This window comes from Heliangelus exortis, chromosome 19 (genome assembly GCF_036169615.1).
Source record: "Heliangelus exortis chromosome 19, bHelExo1.hap1, whole genome shotgun sequence".
NCBI lineage: Eukaryota > Metazoa > Chordata > Aves > Apodiformes > Trochilidae > Heliangelus > Heliangelus exortis.
The window spans coordinates 6,429,153-6,448,132 of record NC_092440.1 but is presented as its reverse complement, the minus strand read 5'-3'; the positions used below and the strand labels follow the sequence as shown (position 1 = coordinate 6,448,132).

General features: G+C 39.8%; 1 protein-coding gene across 10 annotated transcripts in view; it reads left to right on the top strand.

Moving 5' to 3' along the window:
- Positions 1-18,980, top strand: part of ARVCF (ARVCF delta catenin family member) — a 243,566-nt gene that overhangs the window by 184,511 nt on the left and 40,075 nt on the right. For all 10 annotated transcript variants that reach the window (XM_071763528.1, XM_071763535.1, XM_071763536.1 and 7 more), the window contains 3 exons: positions 8,307-8,424; positions 9,677-9,848; positions 16,526-16,597. In XM_071763528.1, coding sequence (XP_071619629.1) covers positions 8,307-8,424; positions 9,677-9,848; positions 16,526-16,597 — 362 coding nt within the window. The remainder of the gene's footprint in view (positions 1-8,306; positions 8,425-9,676; positions 9,849-16,525; positions 16,598-18,980) is intronic.

Here is an 18,980-nt window from a genome sequence, read left to right as displayed (position 1 = left end):
TTTTGGGGATCTTTTGAATCCTTACATCATCTGGAACATGACAAATAGATTCTGTGTGCCATCCCTCTCTCACTTGCAGAACTTTTTAGCGAGTCGTCTGGGAATCCTGTATTGCCCTCTGCAAAGTAAAGACTTGGCAGCACAGCCAATTTGCAAGCTATGATGTGGTAATGATATTTATTGTATGCTTTTTCTGCAATCTTTACCAAGAAAGACTGAAGCAAGTGTACGAGGTGATGATAATTTTGTTTCCATTCTCATCCTGAGATCAGGAAAAAGATGTTTCCTCCTCCTTTGCTATGCTTTGTTTATAGGGGCAGACTCAAGATGATGACTGGATGTGCTATGTCCATAATTATGTTAGTACTTAAAATGGTCATGACCCTGTGATAGATGCTACCTGGGATGTAATTTTATAAAATAAAAGGAATAAAAAGATTTATAAATAAAAACTGTTCTTGTACTCTGTTGAACCTATTGAGGTAAGTAGGTACAGTGGAAATCCGGAAAGAGGCAGTGAAAAACCAAAGATTGTTTTATTGAAATTAAGTACAATTTTAGTTATAGAAAAGTAGGACTGGGGAAAAAGTAAGGACATTTCCTAGGAGAATGGTTAAATAGGCACACATCTTCCTTTATTTCATATGGAGTACAAGTTTCATGTCTTTGTATTATATTTTTATTCTTTCAGGTATGTGGAAAATGTCTCTTCTAGTTACTGTCTTTCTTTTACTTTAAACTCCTAAATCCATACTGGGATTTGTCCAGGAGCATTCCTTTTTAAATTGTGTTTTCCTCCAATTTAAATAAGGTAATGATTTGGTGCATCTTAACAAGGCCATTTTGTGATCCTTCCTACAGCTTTGATCAAGGCATTAAGGTGCTTTAGGAGAGGAGAACAAGTTGAATTGCTTATGGGTTTGATGGAGCTCAGATGTACCCATGCAGTGCCAGAAATCTTTGCTGTGTGTCCCAAGATCCTTTAGAGGGGAAGTGCCACATCTGGACATCAGAGAGCACTGCTGCAGTCTCTTCTTATTTTCTTGTGTAGATACCCACCATGATTGCTAGTTTTCTGGAAGCAGTAAGGATTTAATGGTTTAAAAATTAAATTCATTCTGGGCTTAATTGCTGTTTTCTGCCTAATTAGTCTTAATTTTCCCTAGTATTTTTTTCACTTCTAGGAGGACAGAGTAGAACTTAGTTCCTAAATTGCCAACTTTCTAGCCTGATTCCTGTGCTAAACTGACCTGCTGTCAGCAAATGTTAAATGAATTAATTTGCATAGCAAACAGATGCAAAGTGCTCCTTTTTCCAGGGTACCATCTGCAGTTGCAGCATTTCTTGTCAGTTCTCCAAGTACACAAAAATTCACATTCAAAAATAGCCTCAGGGTTCAGAGACCTGGCCATGGGTGTGTGAACACAAACAAACTGCACCCACTTGAGGTCCACTGAAAACACACATTCTTCAGATCAAAATTGCACATAACAGCTTGTCCAACATCAGCTCCTGAGAAGGGACAACCTGGTGGTTAGAGTTGTAACTCTTGAAGTATGGATTTAAATTGCTGTTCTGCTACTGTTCTGACATAATTAGATGCAAGATTAATGGTATACATCATTTTGTGGTTTAATTTTAAATAGCCCTGTCTCCTTTTGGTTTTGGTGAGATTTGGTCTCTAAGTACCTGACTGGATCCAGACTTCACTCAATGATTTTCACTTTCCTGGCTTTAATATGGAAATGGCACCTCTGTCCTTGTCTCCTGGAGCTGGACTGAATGATAGTGAGGGTATTTTCCAACCAAAATAATTCCCTTCTTTTATGAAAGCAGGTTTGTCTGACAAAACCTGTGGTCTTATTTTGGCAAAAAAGTCCTCTCTCTGCATCTTGGAAATTACTGTGAGTGTCTTGGTGATGCTAATGTGTCCATTTTTTTTATTCCATCTCTGAATTAGAGGAAAGCAAGGAAGGCTGTTAAAGCCAGGTGCTTATGCCCTCCTTTCTAATTAATGCATGGCTTTTCTCTGAAGAAAAGTGCTTCTGAATCAGAGCTTTCAAAATGAATTGCCTCCAAGTTCTATCCATCCCTAAATCCTCCAGGCATTACAATAGTATGTGGTGACAGTCACATAATATTTGTCTTGCCTGCACTCTCATATACTTGAGGCAGCCTTTATCTCCAGCTGACTGCAGTGAGGAGGCAAAGTACAAATCTTCACCCTGTAAGCACTGGTGTCTGGTGAAGTGCAGCACACAGGAGCTGAAGCTCAGGTGATGGTTCTGCAGTGCTGCCAGCCAAGCTGCCCTTGGTGTCAAAGAACTTTGCTTACTGAAGCATGGCAGGACAGAGAAGATATGTAAATATGAATTTTCAGGTGCTGCCTTTTATTTTCTCTCCTTTATCAGCAACAAGTTAATAATTGAGCTTCACGAGCCTAGTGTTAGTACAGAGCCCTCCTTGTGGCAGCTACATTTATAGATTTCATTCTTTGACAAATTCATATAGTGACTTTTGCTCTTAGTTGTTGAGCTCCCCTATCATAAGTTCAACTTATCCTTTTGGATGCTTTTGTAGGGCAGCTGTTGAACCAAGGAGGCCTGGGCAGAACTTCTTATAAAGCTTAGCACTTCCCTGCTCCACCCAGAGGAGGTGAGGGCAGATGCCATGTCTCTGTCCCCCCACCCACTGTGCTTGGACCCTGGTGGACTTGTATTGTTTTCATATTGTGTTCAGCCTTTGGGAGACTGGTGCTCCAGAAAATGGAGCTAACAACATGGTCACTGTTTTGTTTTGCAGCAGTTTGCTTTTGAACTGGACTTCCAGTGAAACAATAGTTTGAGAAAGAGGTAAAAACTGAAAAGAAATTTGCCTGTGATTTTTTCACACTGGAGGCAGCAAGCAGTACAGAAAAGGGAGAAGCTTATCTGCCCAGCCCAGATTGGAAAAAAACCAACTCAAATTAAGAACTCTCACAATAGAGAGGAGTGAGAGAAGGCAGTTTCTTAATTAGCTTACTGAGACTGTGCAGGATCACAGCATATGGCTGTCCTGGGGCTTATATGATGAGCAGAGCATTTAATTCGTGCTAGTAAGGAGCTGTTAGGGTTCCTCCTGACAGTTCCTGATGTTTAGCTTGTAATATAAATAAATTATGCATAGATTTTAGCAGCAGAGACATAACCTAGTTACATGCAACCTTAATGCTCTACATTCAAATGTGAAGTATAAATTTAAAGTTGTGCACTTGCTTATTGCTTTCTGTCATTCCTTAGGAATGAATCTGGGTCCCTTGTCCCTTGGTTGTCAGTGAAGGGAATCTGCACAAAATGTCTGCAGTGGTGGGATGAAGAACAAGAGTGAAACCCAACTCCCTGCAGTCACTGAGCAGACACACTTTGCTCTGGAAGGTGTATGAGCCGTGATCTTTTATTAGATAAATATCACCTTATTTTTTAGATTCTTTTCACATTGCAGCAAGCAAGTGGATAAAACAAGTGGAACCCATTAACCTTTCCTCAAAATGGAAGTTGAAATAATTTGGAAGTTAAGTATCTGCTGGGCATCGTGGAGTTCTTGTGTAGTGCATTTCTGCACCATCTTGTGTTACAAGAGAGCAGCCTAAGGCCTTCTTAGTGAGTCATGCAGGAGGTAACCAGTCAGCATTTTACTCAAAAGGCATTACATGGTGTTTTGGGTATAGAGAGGCACAAATAACAAAGGATGGACTCGACTTCTATACCTTGTTAAACTGTATTGCTGTCTGATTGAGTCCTGTTTATTGCAGGGAGCTCTTGCAGGCAGTGCTGACACGAGACATGTGACAGTGCACTTTGTAAATATCCTGCTCTGTGTTGGTGCTGCTGAAGCTTGGAAAGCATAAATTTTGGTATGCCATTCTTTGAGCATTTGACCAACTAAGTAAACCAGATCCTTTTATTCAAATGCTGAAAAAGTTTTCCATGCAAAGCACCTGGGGCAGCTCCACTACACTCTTGAGTCTACCTGGTAAGTGCAGGAATCTCTAGTGGGCTCTCCTGCCCATATCCTGCCTCCTGTCTTTACTTAGTTGAACAGCTGCTCCCTACCTAAAGTCACCATGAGCATAGCTCCATCCTTTTGTTAATTTTATTTGGACTTTGGCTCCCTCCTATTTTCTTTACCATAATCTCTGCTCGATTGGAGATATAGCTGCCTGCTGCCAAGCTCCATTGTTTTGTACAGGGCTCTTTCACCAGTGCTGCCTGGATCAGGCTATCATTGTGTCACAGGAAGGTTCTTTCTTTTCCTTTCTTATTTTCAGAACAAAGAACTTAACACTAAATAAGCTTTCTGGTATTTCATGTGGGCTGATGTATGGAATTCATTCTATTTCTGCATGAAATGATGGAATGATTTTAAAATGCTGTATATTCCTCTGCTGGGACAGTTAGTACCTAGAAGTGTGCTAGGAAATAGAGTGCATTTACTGCAACTATTATTTATCAATCTCTTTTGGATTCCAGCCAAATAAAAATTTAATAGTGAAGCTAAGTGTGGGTATGGAAGGGTATTTTCATAGCAAGGGTTCTAACTGCTAAAGTAGGTGGATGGAACAACTAAACTCGACTTCTGAGAACTATGTCATTTTTTATCAGCTGAAGTAACATAAAGCTTGGTGTCTGGAGAGTGAAACCTCAGTGATGGTGTTGGGCAAGGTCTGGTGAGGTGTATGTGCTGCCTGTCAGCTCTGCCACCACGTTGTTCAACCCACGTGGGGAGTGCAGCCCACTCAACACACCCGGAAACCCCCCTCATCTGTAGCTCTCTGGCTCGCAGTGGTCACAGATATTCTTATCTTCTTCAACAGTGCTGAGACAGACTATATAGGAGCCAGTGTTAACTTTTTATCTTGACAATGCAATAATAACTATTAGAAGGTTGGTTTCCAGTAGTAAAAAGTTGGATTCATTTGGGATTCTGCAGTGTGCACAAAGAGGCTGTGAAAAAAGCTCATTGCTGGCTCAGCTTCAGCCATCCATGCTTGTAGATAAAAAGGTGGAAATGCTACTCGGAGGGCATTTTGAAAATTTCCTGTTGAGCTTTCTTTTTATTTAAAAAACAAAGTCCTCAACCTGTTGTCTTCATCCCCAGCTGGGTCTCTAAACAAAGTACTTTTACCCTTGCTGAACTGAGGCAGGATATAAGTGTTCAGTAATACTGCAACCTCTGGCTTTCAGCTTCATCTGCAACAACTCATGGCCCTTTTCTGCCAGGTGGCAGACACAGCCACATTTTCCTATTGGAAAATGGGAAATAGTAGTTTTAATGTTTTCCCTTTATCATTAAAAGAAAAGTCCACCAAATAAAAACTCTCCACATCTCCACTCCGTCTTTCAGATTGTTAGGGAGACCACATTGCTGCACAATTTGCCTCGAAATAGTGCAAATTAAGTACAATGCATTTAATTACTTTTAAATCTTTTGAGTATAATTTTTGTGTGGCACAGATAGTAGTAACAGCTCACCTACCCCAAAGGTAATGAATACCAATTCTTCTGCAGATGTAAACATTACATTCAGACTTCCATATTATTAAGAAGACTATTTGGTGATAATGATAACGTTATCCAAAGCATGAACAGATTTCTCAGCACATTCCCTGCCATTTTTTGAAGTCTTTAATACCAACAGACTGGATTCCTAGCTTGATGTGTTTCTATGCTAGTTAGGTATTTACTTTTATTTAACATTTACTTAGTGCTCCTCTGTTTTGTTTTCCCAGGGAAAGCATATATTTGGACATCCTTACAAATCCTCTTTCACTAGTCCTGTCTGCAGTCTGGACTCCAAGAATTTTAGGAAGAATTCATGTTGCTTTATCTAGCTAAAGGCTGGGGATTTAAAATCTCTAGAATGAGATTTGTGCTTTACTGTTTTACATAAAATCAGTCATACAGTTGGCTTTCTTCCAATGTACTTTTAGTAGCATGGACTTGCTCCTAGAATTGTTCTTTTGAGTGTGTTGTATAAATTTATAGCAAGTACACTGTGAAGATTTCTATTACCCTTTGCAGTGTGATGTGAGAAAGATGTTTTTGCTGGTTTTAAAATACATTTTTTGTTTAAAGAACTCTTGCAATAGTATTGAAAAGCAAAACCAACCAACCAAACACACACAAAAAAAACCCCAAACCAAAGCAGGGAAAGTAGGAGAGGCCTCTCTAGGGATAAAGAGACAAGGCAAGGGAACCAGACTGTACAGAACACCAGAGATGAATGGCAGGTATCCATTTGCCAGTCATCTGTGTAAAAGCAGTTTGGGTAACTCATCCCATTCCCACCAATTTGAACAGTCAGTTTTGTTTCCATTTATATCAAGATTTTGCCCATCATCAGTGCCTCAAAAGCCCTGCAGAGTTCCTGTTCCGTTATTCAAACTTTAAAAATATTTTTTACATCATCTATAGAGGTTCTTGATATTAAATTGTCCCAGCAAGCAAGTCACTGAGGTAATGTGTTTAGTTCTAAGATCTTTGGGCTGTTCCAGTTGTTCAATGGCAGCCTAGTTCCTAAGTAGCAGAGCCAGAAAGCACCTCAGCTTGGGTTTTTAACATCCTTTTCCATTCAGTGTCTGGTATCAAGCACTCCATCCACAGAAGAATTAATTCTTTTCTGGTTTAAATGCTTGTTTAATGTTTAGATAAGGTCAGTGAACAGCAAATGGAATTCTCTCTTCCATATATACTGTGAAATCACATTGTAATATCAGCTTTACCTGCCTTGTATCAGCCTTTGCTAGCAGTGAGGCTGTGTGTTAGGATTTGGGTAAAAGATACATTTATCTGTGCATTTCATCTGTGTTCTTCATTGAAAGCTAATGTGCTGTTACAGCAACCAACTCACAATTAATCTTCTTCAGATTTTGAGAGGTCTCTGAGAAAATGTGGTTTTTTCCTAGATGTCCAATTAAAGTACCAGCCTGCCTGGGTGATGGGGGAATATGGGAGGGGACCATGATTGATTTGTTAATTACTTGGAGATTGGCAGACCGTCTGCTTAGTTGAAAAACTGGCTGCGTGATCCAGGTAGCAGAAGGTAATGATTATGTCCTGAGCTTTTGAGAGCTCACTTTATGTGGGTTTGTGGAATTCAGTGACCCAGAAAACTGAAATGTTGGCTGTGATGTTGAAATTAGTGTATTTTTGCTTTGAGAAAACTTCCCATATAGGTTTTGCCAATAAGAATAATTTTATCATTTCATTCCCTTCCCACAAAATAAATATTTTTTTAAAAGAAGGGGGAAAAAAGGCAGCATTTGGAAAATTGACATTTATTATTATTTATTTATTGGGTAATGGCTTATGCAAGGCTGAGGCTTCAGTACATTGTTTGTGTTTTCTGGATGAGGGAGGCTGAGTTCATAGCTCTCCTCTGACAGTCTCTACACTCACTGGTATGTGCAGCTTTAGCAACTCAAGAGTAGCCTTTCACTGCTCACATCTACCTGTCCCATTCCTGTGTGCAATGTTTTGAGAAATTCAAAGCCATATAAACATAACTGACTGTCATCTTTTACTTTTAAAATGTGACTGAGCCATGCTGTGTGCTGAATCTGCTGTATTCAGTTTGAAATGTGGTTTTTAAATGTCAACACAAGGGATTTAAACTGGCAATAACTTCCACTAAGAAAGCTGGGGGTATATAACAAATTCTGAGTCACTTTGAGCAGTCAAGAGGACAGCAATTGTGCATGGTGACTCTCACTCTGTCTTATTTGGAATAGTTGGGGAGCCAAAGAAAATGAAGAAAAAATGTATATTGTATATTGCAATATACATACAATGGTAGAGTAAATAAAATACAACCTTTTGTACACCTGTCTTAAGTCTTTTACATTTTTCAGTTTCTGTGGCCATAAATACTGCTAAGTAATCTTGTGATTTTTGCATCTTTTTCTTCAGGTGGTGGAAGTATTTTTCAGATTAAAAGGTCTGCCTTTGAAATTAAAATTTTGACTTGTGTACTGTCTGTTCTGAGAACTCCTGTCCAGTTTATGGTGCTTGACTGAACTTACCAACAACTCAGAAAAATGTGTTTGTAGGCACCTCTGTGCTATTTTGCCTTTTTCATTCTGATTCAGGGAGTTGCAGGTGTGCATTGCCCATATTTTAGTGAAATTTAATAGGTTTCTCAGACTACTTGGCCTCCAGATTGTTCATTCAAGGTAATGAGTTCCTAATAATTGTAGTGTAAATCGACACACCTTCAATTTTATGGTGAAGGTCAGAGGGCTAAATTTTCTTTTAAATCTCTCCTGTTAGGAATGTAAGTTCTGATGGAGCAGAAGCACGCAGAAGACTAAGAGAGTGTGATGGCTTGGTGGATGCCCTCCTTCATGCTTTACAGTCTGCAGTTGGCAAGAAGGATACAGACAATAAGGTGAACTTGAATATTAAGTCTTAATGGATATTTCCATTAATTTAGACTGATGTCTTACACCAGGGTCTGATTTTTATTTGCTAGTATCAGAAGAGGGTTATGCTTGCTTCAGAAAATAAAATAATTATCTTAATCTCATCTCAGTCATGGTATTCATGGTACCACTGGTTGGGGTATCAGCATGAGGCTGCTGTGACACCTCACGTGGCTGATGTGGTGAGCAAAGGTAAAGGGTTGTGACAGGTGGGGAGAGCAGTCTTGTTATTGTCAGTGACTTTATTGCCATAGTTCTGCATTACTGAATTGACATTGTGGAATCTCCAAATCAGAATTGAGTCCATTGCAAAGGAGGTGGTTCTCTTTTTAAAGACTTTATTTGGCACCATCTCTGAAGACTGTAGTACTTAGACATAAAGATATTTCTTCAGACCTGCAGTACTTCCATTGTGGCTTTTTAGGTAAAGATTTTGATTAATGTTTTTATCATCATCTCATCCTGTGGTGATTAAAAAGCACATTTATAAGCATGAGAAATATCATAAGTTGGGCCTGTTGATTTTTGTATTTTATTTTAAAAAGAGCATATTATTGCTTTATCACACTGGTAAGGCTAGTAAAGCATCATTAATTTATACTTTTTTGAGTTCCACCATGTGATGGACTGCACAAGGGAATTCTAAACCCTGTCACTTAATCAGATAATTTTGGATGTGGATCTTGTAGTCACTTGGTGGTTTCCATTGCAGCCTACAGAGCGTTGCTCTTGTCAGAACCTGATGAGATGTGGATTAGCTGTTTCCAGAGAACAATGTGTTCTCATTGAAATCCTCACTAGGCTGTGGTTTTGACCCACAGAAAATTTAATAAAATTGGCTCCTCAGGGGTAAAGGTTGAAAGAGTGAGAGAGGCTTGTATTAAAAGAAGGTCCTTATATGATCATTTTTCACTGTGTGTTTGATCTTTTGGTGAATTACATTCTTTACATTAAGATCAGGTGGTATTTTTTTATTAGAGTGTTTTCAATTTGCCTGGGTACTTTTTATGAAGTGCTTCACTTTTGGAAGAATAAAATTGGTTTTGGAACAAGAACAAAGCTTAATTTCAGGGACCTTGACTAAATCTTCCTTGGAAGTCTTCCTGGGGCAAGTGGGCTTTTTTAAAATTTCCCCAAACCCTCCACTAATGGTTTTTAATCTAATGGTTTTTAAATAAAGAGGATAAGTACTTACAATGATAAATTTCTCTCTAACAGTCTGTGGAGAACTGTGTGTGCATCATGCGGAACCTTTCCTATCACGTCCACAAAGAGGTCCCTGGAGCTGATAAGTACCAAGAAATAGATGCCAGTCAGACTACAAGCATGGGAGGCTCTCAGAAGAAGAAGAAAGATGATGCTGGTTGCTTTGGTGGAAAAAAAGCTAAAGGTACGTGTTGCAGAGAGCTCAGAACTGGCAATGGATTTGGGAGTAAATTTTGCTGTATAGGCCTGCTATTGCAAGCACATTCATCCTGGTGGTTTAGAATGATGCAGTTTGGGGAGGTCCATGTTTGTAGTGTCATGGCATGTGGTTATCTCCCTTGTTGCATTACAGCTAAGCATTGGGGAATTTTTTCCATGATTGCTATTGCTTTGTTTGACTTGAAAAAGGAGTGGTGCATGCTGACAGATGATGCTCTGCTGTTGGATATACGTGAATGTGCTCTGCCTCTCTTCTGCCTTGCTCTGTTCTTGAATCTGTCAAATTGACACTTGGTCCATTTGCTTGAGTGTACAGCATGTGTCACAGCCTCAGGAAACCAGGCCAGCATGTGTAGTCCCCATGCATGGTAATGCTGCCTCTACATCTTCCATACCCCCAGTCTCTCACCCTTGGAAACAAATGAAAAGCCTACCCTCCCACCCACAAACAAAACCTAAAACCTCCCAGTTCTGTCACTCTTTCAGTAATTTAAATTGCAAACATGTTTTGTAGCTTTTAATTGTCAGTCACTTTTAGACCTGTTCTCTCCTCTGGGGCATAAGTATTGCAAATGAGTTTCATTACAAGAGAGCATTAATAGTCTCAGTAAGCCCCCTTCCATCTTTCTATTAGAAAGAGACACTCAAATTATATCCATTTTCCTTGTTGTTTTAGAGAAATTACTATTCTAGACTGAATTAAGAAATAATTAAACTCTATTTTCTGTCTAGGCTCTATTCTCCTCATTCATGCATACTCCCATCCTGCCTGACTGTTTACAGCCAGGTCTCAGGAAGGTTTTGGCCCTGAACAGCTGATGCAGAATTGCTTGAACTTGATGGACTGTTTGCTGCACATTATTTCTCCTTTGAGCTGAGCTGTACATGTTATTAAAATGTTATGTGTTTGCATATGTGTTAGGGAAGTCATCACAGTGTGAACTTGCTTTTGCAGACTAGTCTGTCATCAACTAGATTTAAAATGTGCTTTAAAAATACAATTTAAAAAATTATGGGGAATCTTTTAATGATTGGGGGAAGCGGGGGTTGGGAAAGGAAGAAATAATTTTACCAGTCTGGCCAGCTCTTCTCACAGTGAATGACTAAAATGTCAGTGTGATACCCTTTGGAAATCTCCAATGTGTGCTGACTGGAGCCTGTTCCCTGACACTTGTGGTCACTGTTGTTTTGCTGCTTGAGAGCAACATAGTCACTGAAAACATTTTTAGACATAAAAGCTGTAAGTGTGCACTGTGGGAGGAGGGGAGTGGGCTGATTGAGAGCTGTTGTCATCTTCTTGATGACAGTGTAAAGAGAGCACTCTCAGGTCTGTCCTTTGTGAAGTGTCTGAGCCTGTCCTCTGAGGCTCACCTGTGTGTATTTTCTGTGTCTGTATGCCCTAATAGTTTCTGCTTATCACTCAAAAGATCTGATTATATCTATTTGGACAAATTGATCTCAAAATTATCTGACACTTGAGGATGAACCTGCAGACTTCAGCGAGCAGTGCAGGTGCTCAGTGACAGCTTGGGTTTGGCTCTGTGTATTCAGCAGGAAATGACAATTTCCGAAGTATATTTTTAATGGGGGTTTTTTTGCCCTTTGCAGAATTTTTTTCTTAAGTGTGCTGTTCTCTAGAGGGAAATCAACTGGTAATAATGCTGAGCTCGCAGCTGGTAGTCTGTAGATCAGAAGGATAGAGGGGGACAGGCAACTGTTTAAGAAAATAAAAGTTAAAATCTATTGAAAATCATGCTTTTAAAGTCATAAAGAGAAACTTACTTTATTCACTCTTAAATTTAAGTGAATATTTGATTTAGCCTCCCTTAGTTTTCTTAGTCTATGACTTTAAAATAGATTGATTCTCTACCTGATTCTTGTTCACTTTATCTTGCAGTGTTTCCATGTTTATTTTATTTTATTTCATGGTCATTGATCATAACATTTCAGACACCTCTGCAAAGGGCTAGTCACCCTTCTGTCATTTCAGTTCTCTGAGCACATTTAATTAAATGAAAAGAGGAGGAAAAAAATCCTTGCTGATAAATACTAGTGGTTTTTTCAGCAGGAACAAAAGAGAGAAAGTGGAATATCTTGGTTTAGTTTGGTTTTTTTAACCAATGGAAGTGCTGTAGTATTCTTGTAATACTCAGGTTCTGAACCTGTTCTGTGAAATTCTGACTCTTTGTGACTGTTCCTTTGTATTTTCTTCCTTCCTGTAAATTTTTGTTTTTCTTTTGCTGCTTTTCTGGTAATTAGAGGAGTGGTTCAATCAAGGTGAGTCTTTGCAATACTTTCTTTTCATCATCACCATAATATGCTTTGTTCAGCTTTTACATGCAAGACTAAGAGCTGAGATCAAGGTCTTTTTCATTCATCTTATCCTCTGCTCCCCCAATGCATCCTCCTGTTCATTTCAGTAGGAATGGAAATCCTCTTATTGAGTTTGAATTTCTCTTATTTTCAGTTTGGTCTTCCCACACTTTGAATAGAAAGGTTTTAGTCATTCCTGGTGTAAATGAAGTAAGGGAGTTGATTTGCAACAGGTCTGATAACCCCATGAGAGGGAACACCTACATGTTCAGGTTGCCTCATGAGCCCTACCATGTCAGAGTACAGCTTTCCTGGCTGGTCTGGTACCAGTAGCCATGAAGACCTGGCAGCTTGGATGTGTTTTCTCAGGGATCCTTGGTATTTGTCTGCTTGGGCATGCATGGCTGGGCTGCTGCATCTTTATTACTGGCACTCAGACTAGGTAGCTGAAGCTGCTCCCAGTATATGCCCCAGGGAATGTGCCCTTTAGTTTCTCATTCCAGCACAATGAGTAAAACTGCAGCTGGAATTAGCTGAGGCTAAAGTTTGCCTCCCTTTGCTTCCCAGCTGGAACTTTGTTGGGCTTTGAGTGCCCTGGAGACTTCCACTTCCTTACTGAGACTGATTCGGGGTAAAGGCAGGGGCATGATCAGTTGGTGACCCTTGCTTTCAGATTAAGGGGTTCTAGAGGGCTGAGCCAAAGGAGAAAAGTTGGAGGAGGGAAATTTAATTGCTCCACCCTAGAAATGTTGCTGAGTAGAGCTCTGAGAGACACTGATTTCAGACTGTGACTGATGAGGATGGGCTTGGCAAGACAGAGCTCAGCACTTGCTTTCTGTTGCTCTACAGCAGGTCTGGTTCAGTGGGTAACTGAAAAAGCACAATATAGACTGGGGGGCACTGAGGGGAGTTGTTATCAAGAGTCTCTTTCCTTCCTTTTTTTTCTTTTTTTTTTTTTTTAACCAAAAAGAAAACATTTGGGAATTAATTCTTTAGCAAAAAGGTCTAGTTGAGTAGCTGATTTAATTATTCAATAAAGCAAAGCTGCATTTGAGGAGGATCAACAGCATTCATGGTCAGTAGTGTTGGGTCACACCTTAAAGCCTGTACTGAGTTTCTGACATGGAAAATGCTGAGGGTCAGGTTTTGATTGTTTCTTACATAATGGAAAGTAGTAAGGGGATGGGAAAGAATTTTAATTCCACTGTTTCAAAGACAGTAAATTGCACCTTGCACAAGCAAGTCTCATGTCAAGCAGTTTTTCCAAACCAGAGTGCCAATTTCTGCAGCCAGGTCTCATAACAAAGACCTGTCAGCAGGCATGTCCAAAGCTGTCTGTCTTTTGCAAAGTCTGGAGCCATGCTTCTCAAAATCCATCAGCATGGGCTGAAAAACTTTGGGAGCAGAGAGATGCACAGAAGGGCACAAATTGAAATGTAAAAAACCAGGGTCTTAAACTTCTTTCCTACTGCTGCTGTCGTTCCAGCATTCCTGTGCACTGGCATTACTGACAGTGACTTGAGTCACAGAAGGGTTGTTGAGAGCTACAGAAGCTGACAGTGAACTGGTTTTCCCAGGATATTGGTCAGGCTGGGGATGGCTGAGAGATTTATAATTGGCTCTTGAACTTGCTGAATTTGCTTACTTTTTGAGAAGCTCCAAATCAGTGTTTGTAGGTCCTGTAAAAATAAAGTAGGAAAAATAGCATCTGGGCCGTGGGTTTTGAACCCTTTGCTCTCTAGATTAATTTCTTTTGGAGTCTTCTTACACCAGGTTGCCTTCTCTCTGTAGCAAAGCTCTGGAAAAATAGCTGCTTTGGGTATTTCTGAACCTGGCCCTTGCTCAATTTGATTAAACAAGTAATTTATAGAGATGAATTTCCCTTGGTCATAGCTCTGTGTTCTGAATTGCTTCTATTCGTAAACAGCTGGCAAATTCTGCTGTGAACAGAGGTGGTTTTCCCTGCAAGGTGGGTTAGCTACTCAGAGGGTAGAGAGAGAAACTAGCAAGGGCTTCGTAGAAGACAGACAGTATTTGCAGTCTGGCCCAGAAATTGAGAGAGAGCCACTGAGTCTAGGAGGAGTGGGCTGTCTGAATGAAAGATGGTTTAGTAAATAGGCAGCTGCTTCTGCACTGTGAGCTTAAAAGATGTAGCAGCCAACACTGCTCTCCTGGACAATCTCTTCTTAAGAAACTGTGAACAAATACATACTGCTGACTAAACAGTGCACTAGAAGGAAGGGAACTCTTACTATGCAATCTCAGTTCTGCAGAACTAAACCCCCAACCTTTAAATTATAGAGAGAACTTGTGAAATGAGTGGTTGTGTTAAAGGAGGTCTGGATCTTGGAGTAAATTTTTTGAGGTTTAAACTAGCTAAATACAGAGACATGAAATTTGGACATATGAAAAAATAGATGGTCCTGCTTGTAGATAAGATGGTGCCATATTTATTGGTCTGCCTTAAGTTTGTAATCTTTCCTAAACACTGACTTCCTTCAAGGTTTTTTTTATTTGGTTGGTTTGTTTTTTCTCCTCCTTCCCTGCTTTTTCCTGTCAGTGCTCTAAGGGTCAGCAAGGGTTTGCAGCCAGTAACTGGGTTCAGCTGCCATTATGAAATGCAGAGTTTTTTGGTGATGCACAGCATTTTTTCTTTCTGGTATGTGGTTCCCCAGGCAACGTGTTTCTGGTTCTTTCATGGAGCGAAAAATTGATGGAGAGCTGTAAAGTGCAGCTAATTCCTGTCCCTTACTTTAGAAAAGACACCTTTCAAAGGAGTGGCATGGTACCTGGCTGCATGACCTTTTTGGTAGCTTGGATGAGCATTTTCATATTTCAGCTTATTAAGCAAATAACTTCAGATGAACAGAACTTCTATATGCATGTTTTGCTTTGCACAGTAGTTAAAGTTGGCTGGTATTCTGTGTTGCCATTCAGATCAGAAGTGTGTGATATTTCCAAAGAGAGAAAGGGGATGTACTACTACCTTGAGGGGTTTTGTTTATTTTCCTTGCTCGATGTTATTTCTAACTGTTGGTATTTGCATTTAAAATCTCTCTTATCTATTTAGTACTACATATGTTTATCCTTTTGTCAAGAAGAAGGTGGAGTGGTCCACTGAGTTCCTTGTGCAGAAGCTGTACTGGCTCCCTGCTATAACAGGGCATTTCATGACCTATTCCCTGCTAGAGTCAGACTGATTTCCACATCACATTTTGAAGGACCATTTTTCTGCTTGCTTTTAAGCATCTTGACTGGGGGAGCTTTCAGCCTTGCCTGCAAACCTCCATTAGCAGCCTGGTAGTGTCCCTGTTCTGCAGCCACCTCTGGCAGCTTAAATTGTTCTGAATTGATCCCACCACACCTTCCTCCCCTGCTCTTGAGGGATGGGGAATAAATAACTTGATTTTTTCCCCCCTCAAAATAATTTGGAAAAGCTAACTTGTACACTGCTGTCCTCACAAGCCATGACGATTTCCATGCTTTGAAATATCTCTCTCTGCTGTCAGTAGTTTTCTGCTGGCAAGGTGCCTGGTTATCCCCCAGCTTCCATGCAGTTTTACCCAAGGCCATGGCTCTCCTTAGTGGGAGAGGAGGGAATGGAAATTAACCCTCCCCTCCCCAGCTGTTTATGTAATCTTGAATTCCCAACCTAACCAAAACTGAAGTCCAGGTTTTGTTCTGCTTTCTGCAAGAGAGTATGTAAATTCAAGCTGATACAATGCTTTGAAACCAGCTCTTAGCAAAAATATGGAATTGTTTCCATTAATTTCTAATAAATAGTCCAAATAGTACTTTATTGATTGAAGGGCAATTCAAGGCTAAATTGCTGGCTGCTGTCTGTACAATATGTTGAATCTAGGCCTTCCTACATGATAGTCATGATGAGCATGGAGGCTGCAAAGTGAGCCTGTTGCATATTGCTCTGCTGCTCAGTTTCTGGTTCAGCCAAGCTTCAGGTCAGAATTCTTCTGTGAAAATAAAAATTAAATACTGGGCTTCTGAGGGAGGGATGTAACTTTGCCAATAAGGGAAGTGGCACAGTTTTTCAAGATCTTAAGCACTCTTAAGACCATTGAAGTGCTAGCACTAAGCATGTTTGTGGATCAGCCTAGAGGTAGAATGGATTTTTGTCCCTGAGTTGCTCATGCTAAAATTACATCTATGCAGCTGGATTGCAAGTCAGATATGTACAGATACAGGTAATAGTCTCTGATTTGTAGTCTGAGTTGATATCTTCTCTGATCTTATAGATGCACATGACAGTAACTTACATGTCAGCATGCTGACAGTCTTTTCCATCTGTTTTCTTACCTTTTTTGTGCACAGGAAAGAAGAATGGAGATTTGGACAGGAATTTTGATACACTGGATTTGCCCAAGCGGTCTGAAGCAGCAAAAGGTAATGCTAATGTTTTTGCTTTTGGAAATAACAAATAGCCTGGGAGGTAGGGGCTATTAAAGGGACTTGACATGTGAGCATATCATAATGATCTTTCTTTTGTATTCAGTTAATTGAAATAATGTCAGTGGTTGTTGTTATCTAGCATTCAATCCTGGATATAAGTGTCTTCTATATAAAGCAGCTAAATGGGTGGAATCCTGCAGAATCCTGTCTGATTTAGTGTTCAGTGCTTGTAACCCCATAGAGGGATGAGTGCATGCTGTCTTCCTTTACAACTTCATTTGCAAATTGTCTGCACTAGAAGTGAATGTAAGGAGTTATTAAATGCATTAGGTGAGTGTACTTATCACTAACTTTTCCCTCCTTTGGCATCTGTATTTCTTCAGTGTCCTGACAAATCGAAGAGCAAGGGTAGGGGATGAATTAATTTTTAGTTTTGCTGATTGTCAGTCTTCTGAATCTGGTATTCTTCCCATTGTGTAACGAGCAGTACCTGTAGTTTTCCAATAAATCATGAGATTCACTGAAAAATTCTTCTGCATTGCATATTTGTATTTTAGCTCTGACAGAGATGAAATCTTGCACAATCTGCATTCCTTCCTGGCATATGTGGTGCTGTCTTTAATTGGGGATTAGGAGATGATTTGGGATCTCATCAGACTTCTTACAGCTCTGGATGGTGTTTTGAGACTTGCACAGGTTTTTATGTGAAGTGTGTGCAATGTCACTGCAAAGATTCAGCCATTGTCATGGCAACTGCTGCAGTGCCTCCCTGTCAACCTTGCCTTGCAGGAAGAGCTCTCCCACAGCACCCTCACCTTAATGATCTGTGAATACCCAGAACTGCCTTAGAATTCTTCAGAATAAAAAGCTTAAACTCTTCCTGTATCACTTGTACAATCTCAGAGGGTATAAAAGACAGTGTGACTCAATGGACAGAGCCCTAGGCTTAGACTTGGTGTACCTGAATTATGCTACTGGAAAATGGCCTGAGAAACTATTTGTGTGCTAAGAGTAAAAAATACATTCAGCAATACATTTTTGTTGACCTTTTTAGTAGCAGTCTCCTGCTAAGCTGCTGATTTACATGAGAAGTCCTGGATGGCAGTAAGGTAAGACAGTTGGGGTTGTTCAGCCTGAAGGAGGATCTGGAGAGACCTTATTAGGGGCCTTCCAGTTCTTGAAGAAAACTGGAGAGGGACTTAACATGAGGGCATAACTAGTAGCATAAAGGGCAATGGCTTTAAACTCAGAAAGGGGAGATTTAAGTTAGATATTAGGAAGAAATTCTTCAGTGTGAGAGTGGTGAGACACTGGAGCAGGTTGACTCCCACAGCTGGGAGGTTGTGGATGCTCCCTCCCTTAAAGTGTTCAAGGCCAGGTTGAATGGAGCTTTGAGCAACCTGGGCTAGTGGGAGGTGTTCCTGCCTATGGAGGGGTGTTGGAACTAAGGTCACTTCTAACCCAAATCATTCTATGATTCTGTGTTATTAAAAAGTCTAAAAAGATTGCTAGAACTTCAGATTGTTCAGTAAAACAAGAAAATTGAAATTGTAGTTTAAAAACCCTTAAAAGCTCTGGTCAGATATAAGCCACTGAGTATAATTGGCTCTGATGAGATCAGCTCTCAGTTGAAGCAGAACCTCATTACTAAGATAGAAAAATCATGCAAGTTTTAATGATCAAAAGCACTCAGTTTGAGTGACAATATGAAGTGCTATTTCAAAAATCAACAATTATAGATTAATCTCTTTCATGTATTATTAAAGCCATATTAAAGTGAGTTTTCAGCTGCAATCTTTGTGGGCAGATGAAACTTCAGTAATAAGATTTGCTTATGCAATGCAGCAAATGAACATTGTGGTAGTTAACAAATACTGGATTCAGTGTTGTGAAGTTGCTGTAATCCTGTAGTCAATATCCACAAAGCTTATCTGGAGGATCTAAAAATGAGCTTTTAATAATCTGATACCATGGTTTCCCTATAAAATATTTGTAGATATGATCACCAAGCTTAGTTGAGAGTGGCTTATGATTACTTGAAAAAACACAAACTATAAGCAGTGAACTAGTTCAAACGTATTTTCTATCATTCTGGAAACTTAATTTGGTCTCCAACTACTCCAATTACCTTAATTGCAGGAATCTCTGTCTATCCTGTAGCTTAATGTGATAATACCAGAAATTTTTGTAGTTTCTAGTTGGGAGGAGCGGTGGATTAGTATCTCTCTATGAGGCAGAGGTTTTCTCAGTCTTTTTTCAAGACAGTTTAGGAAAACATTCACATCCTTGACAGTCCAAAAGGTCTTGTGAGTTATTACCTAGTTTAAATCATAGAATCATAGAATGGATAGGGTTGGAAGGGACCTTAAAGATCATC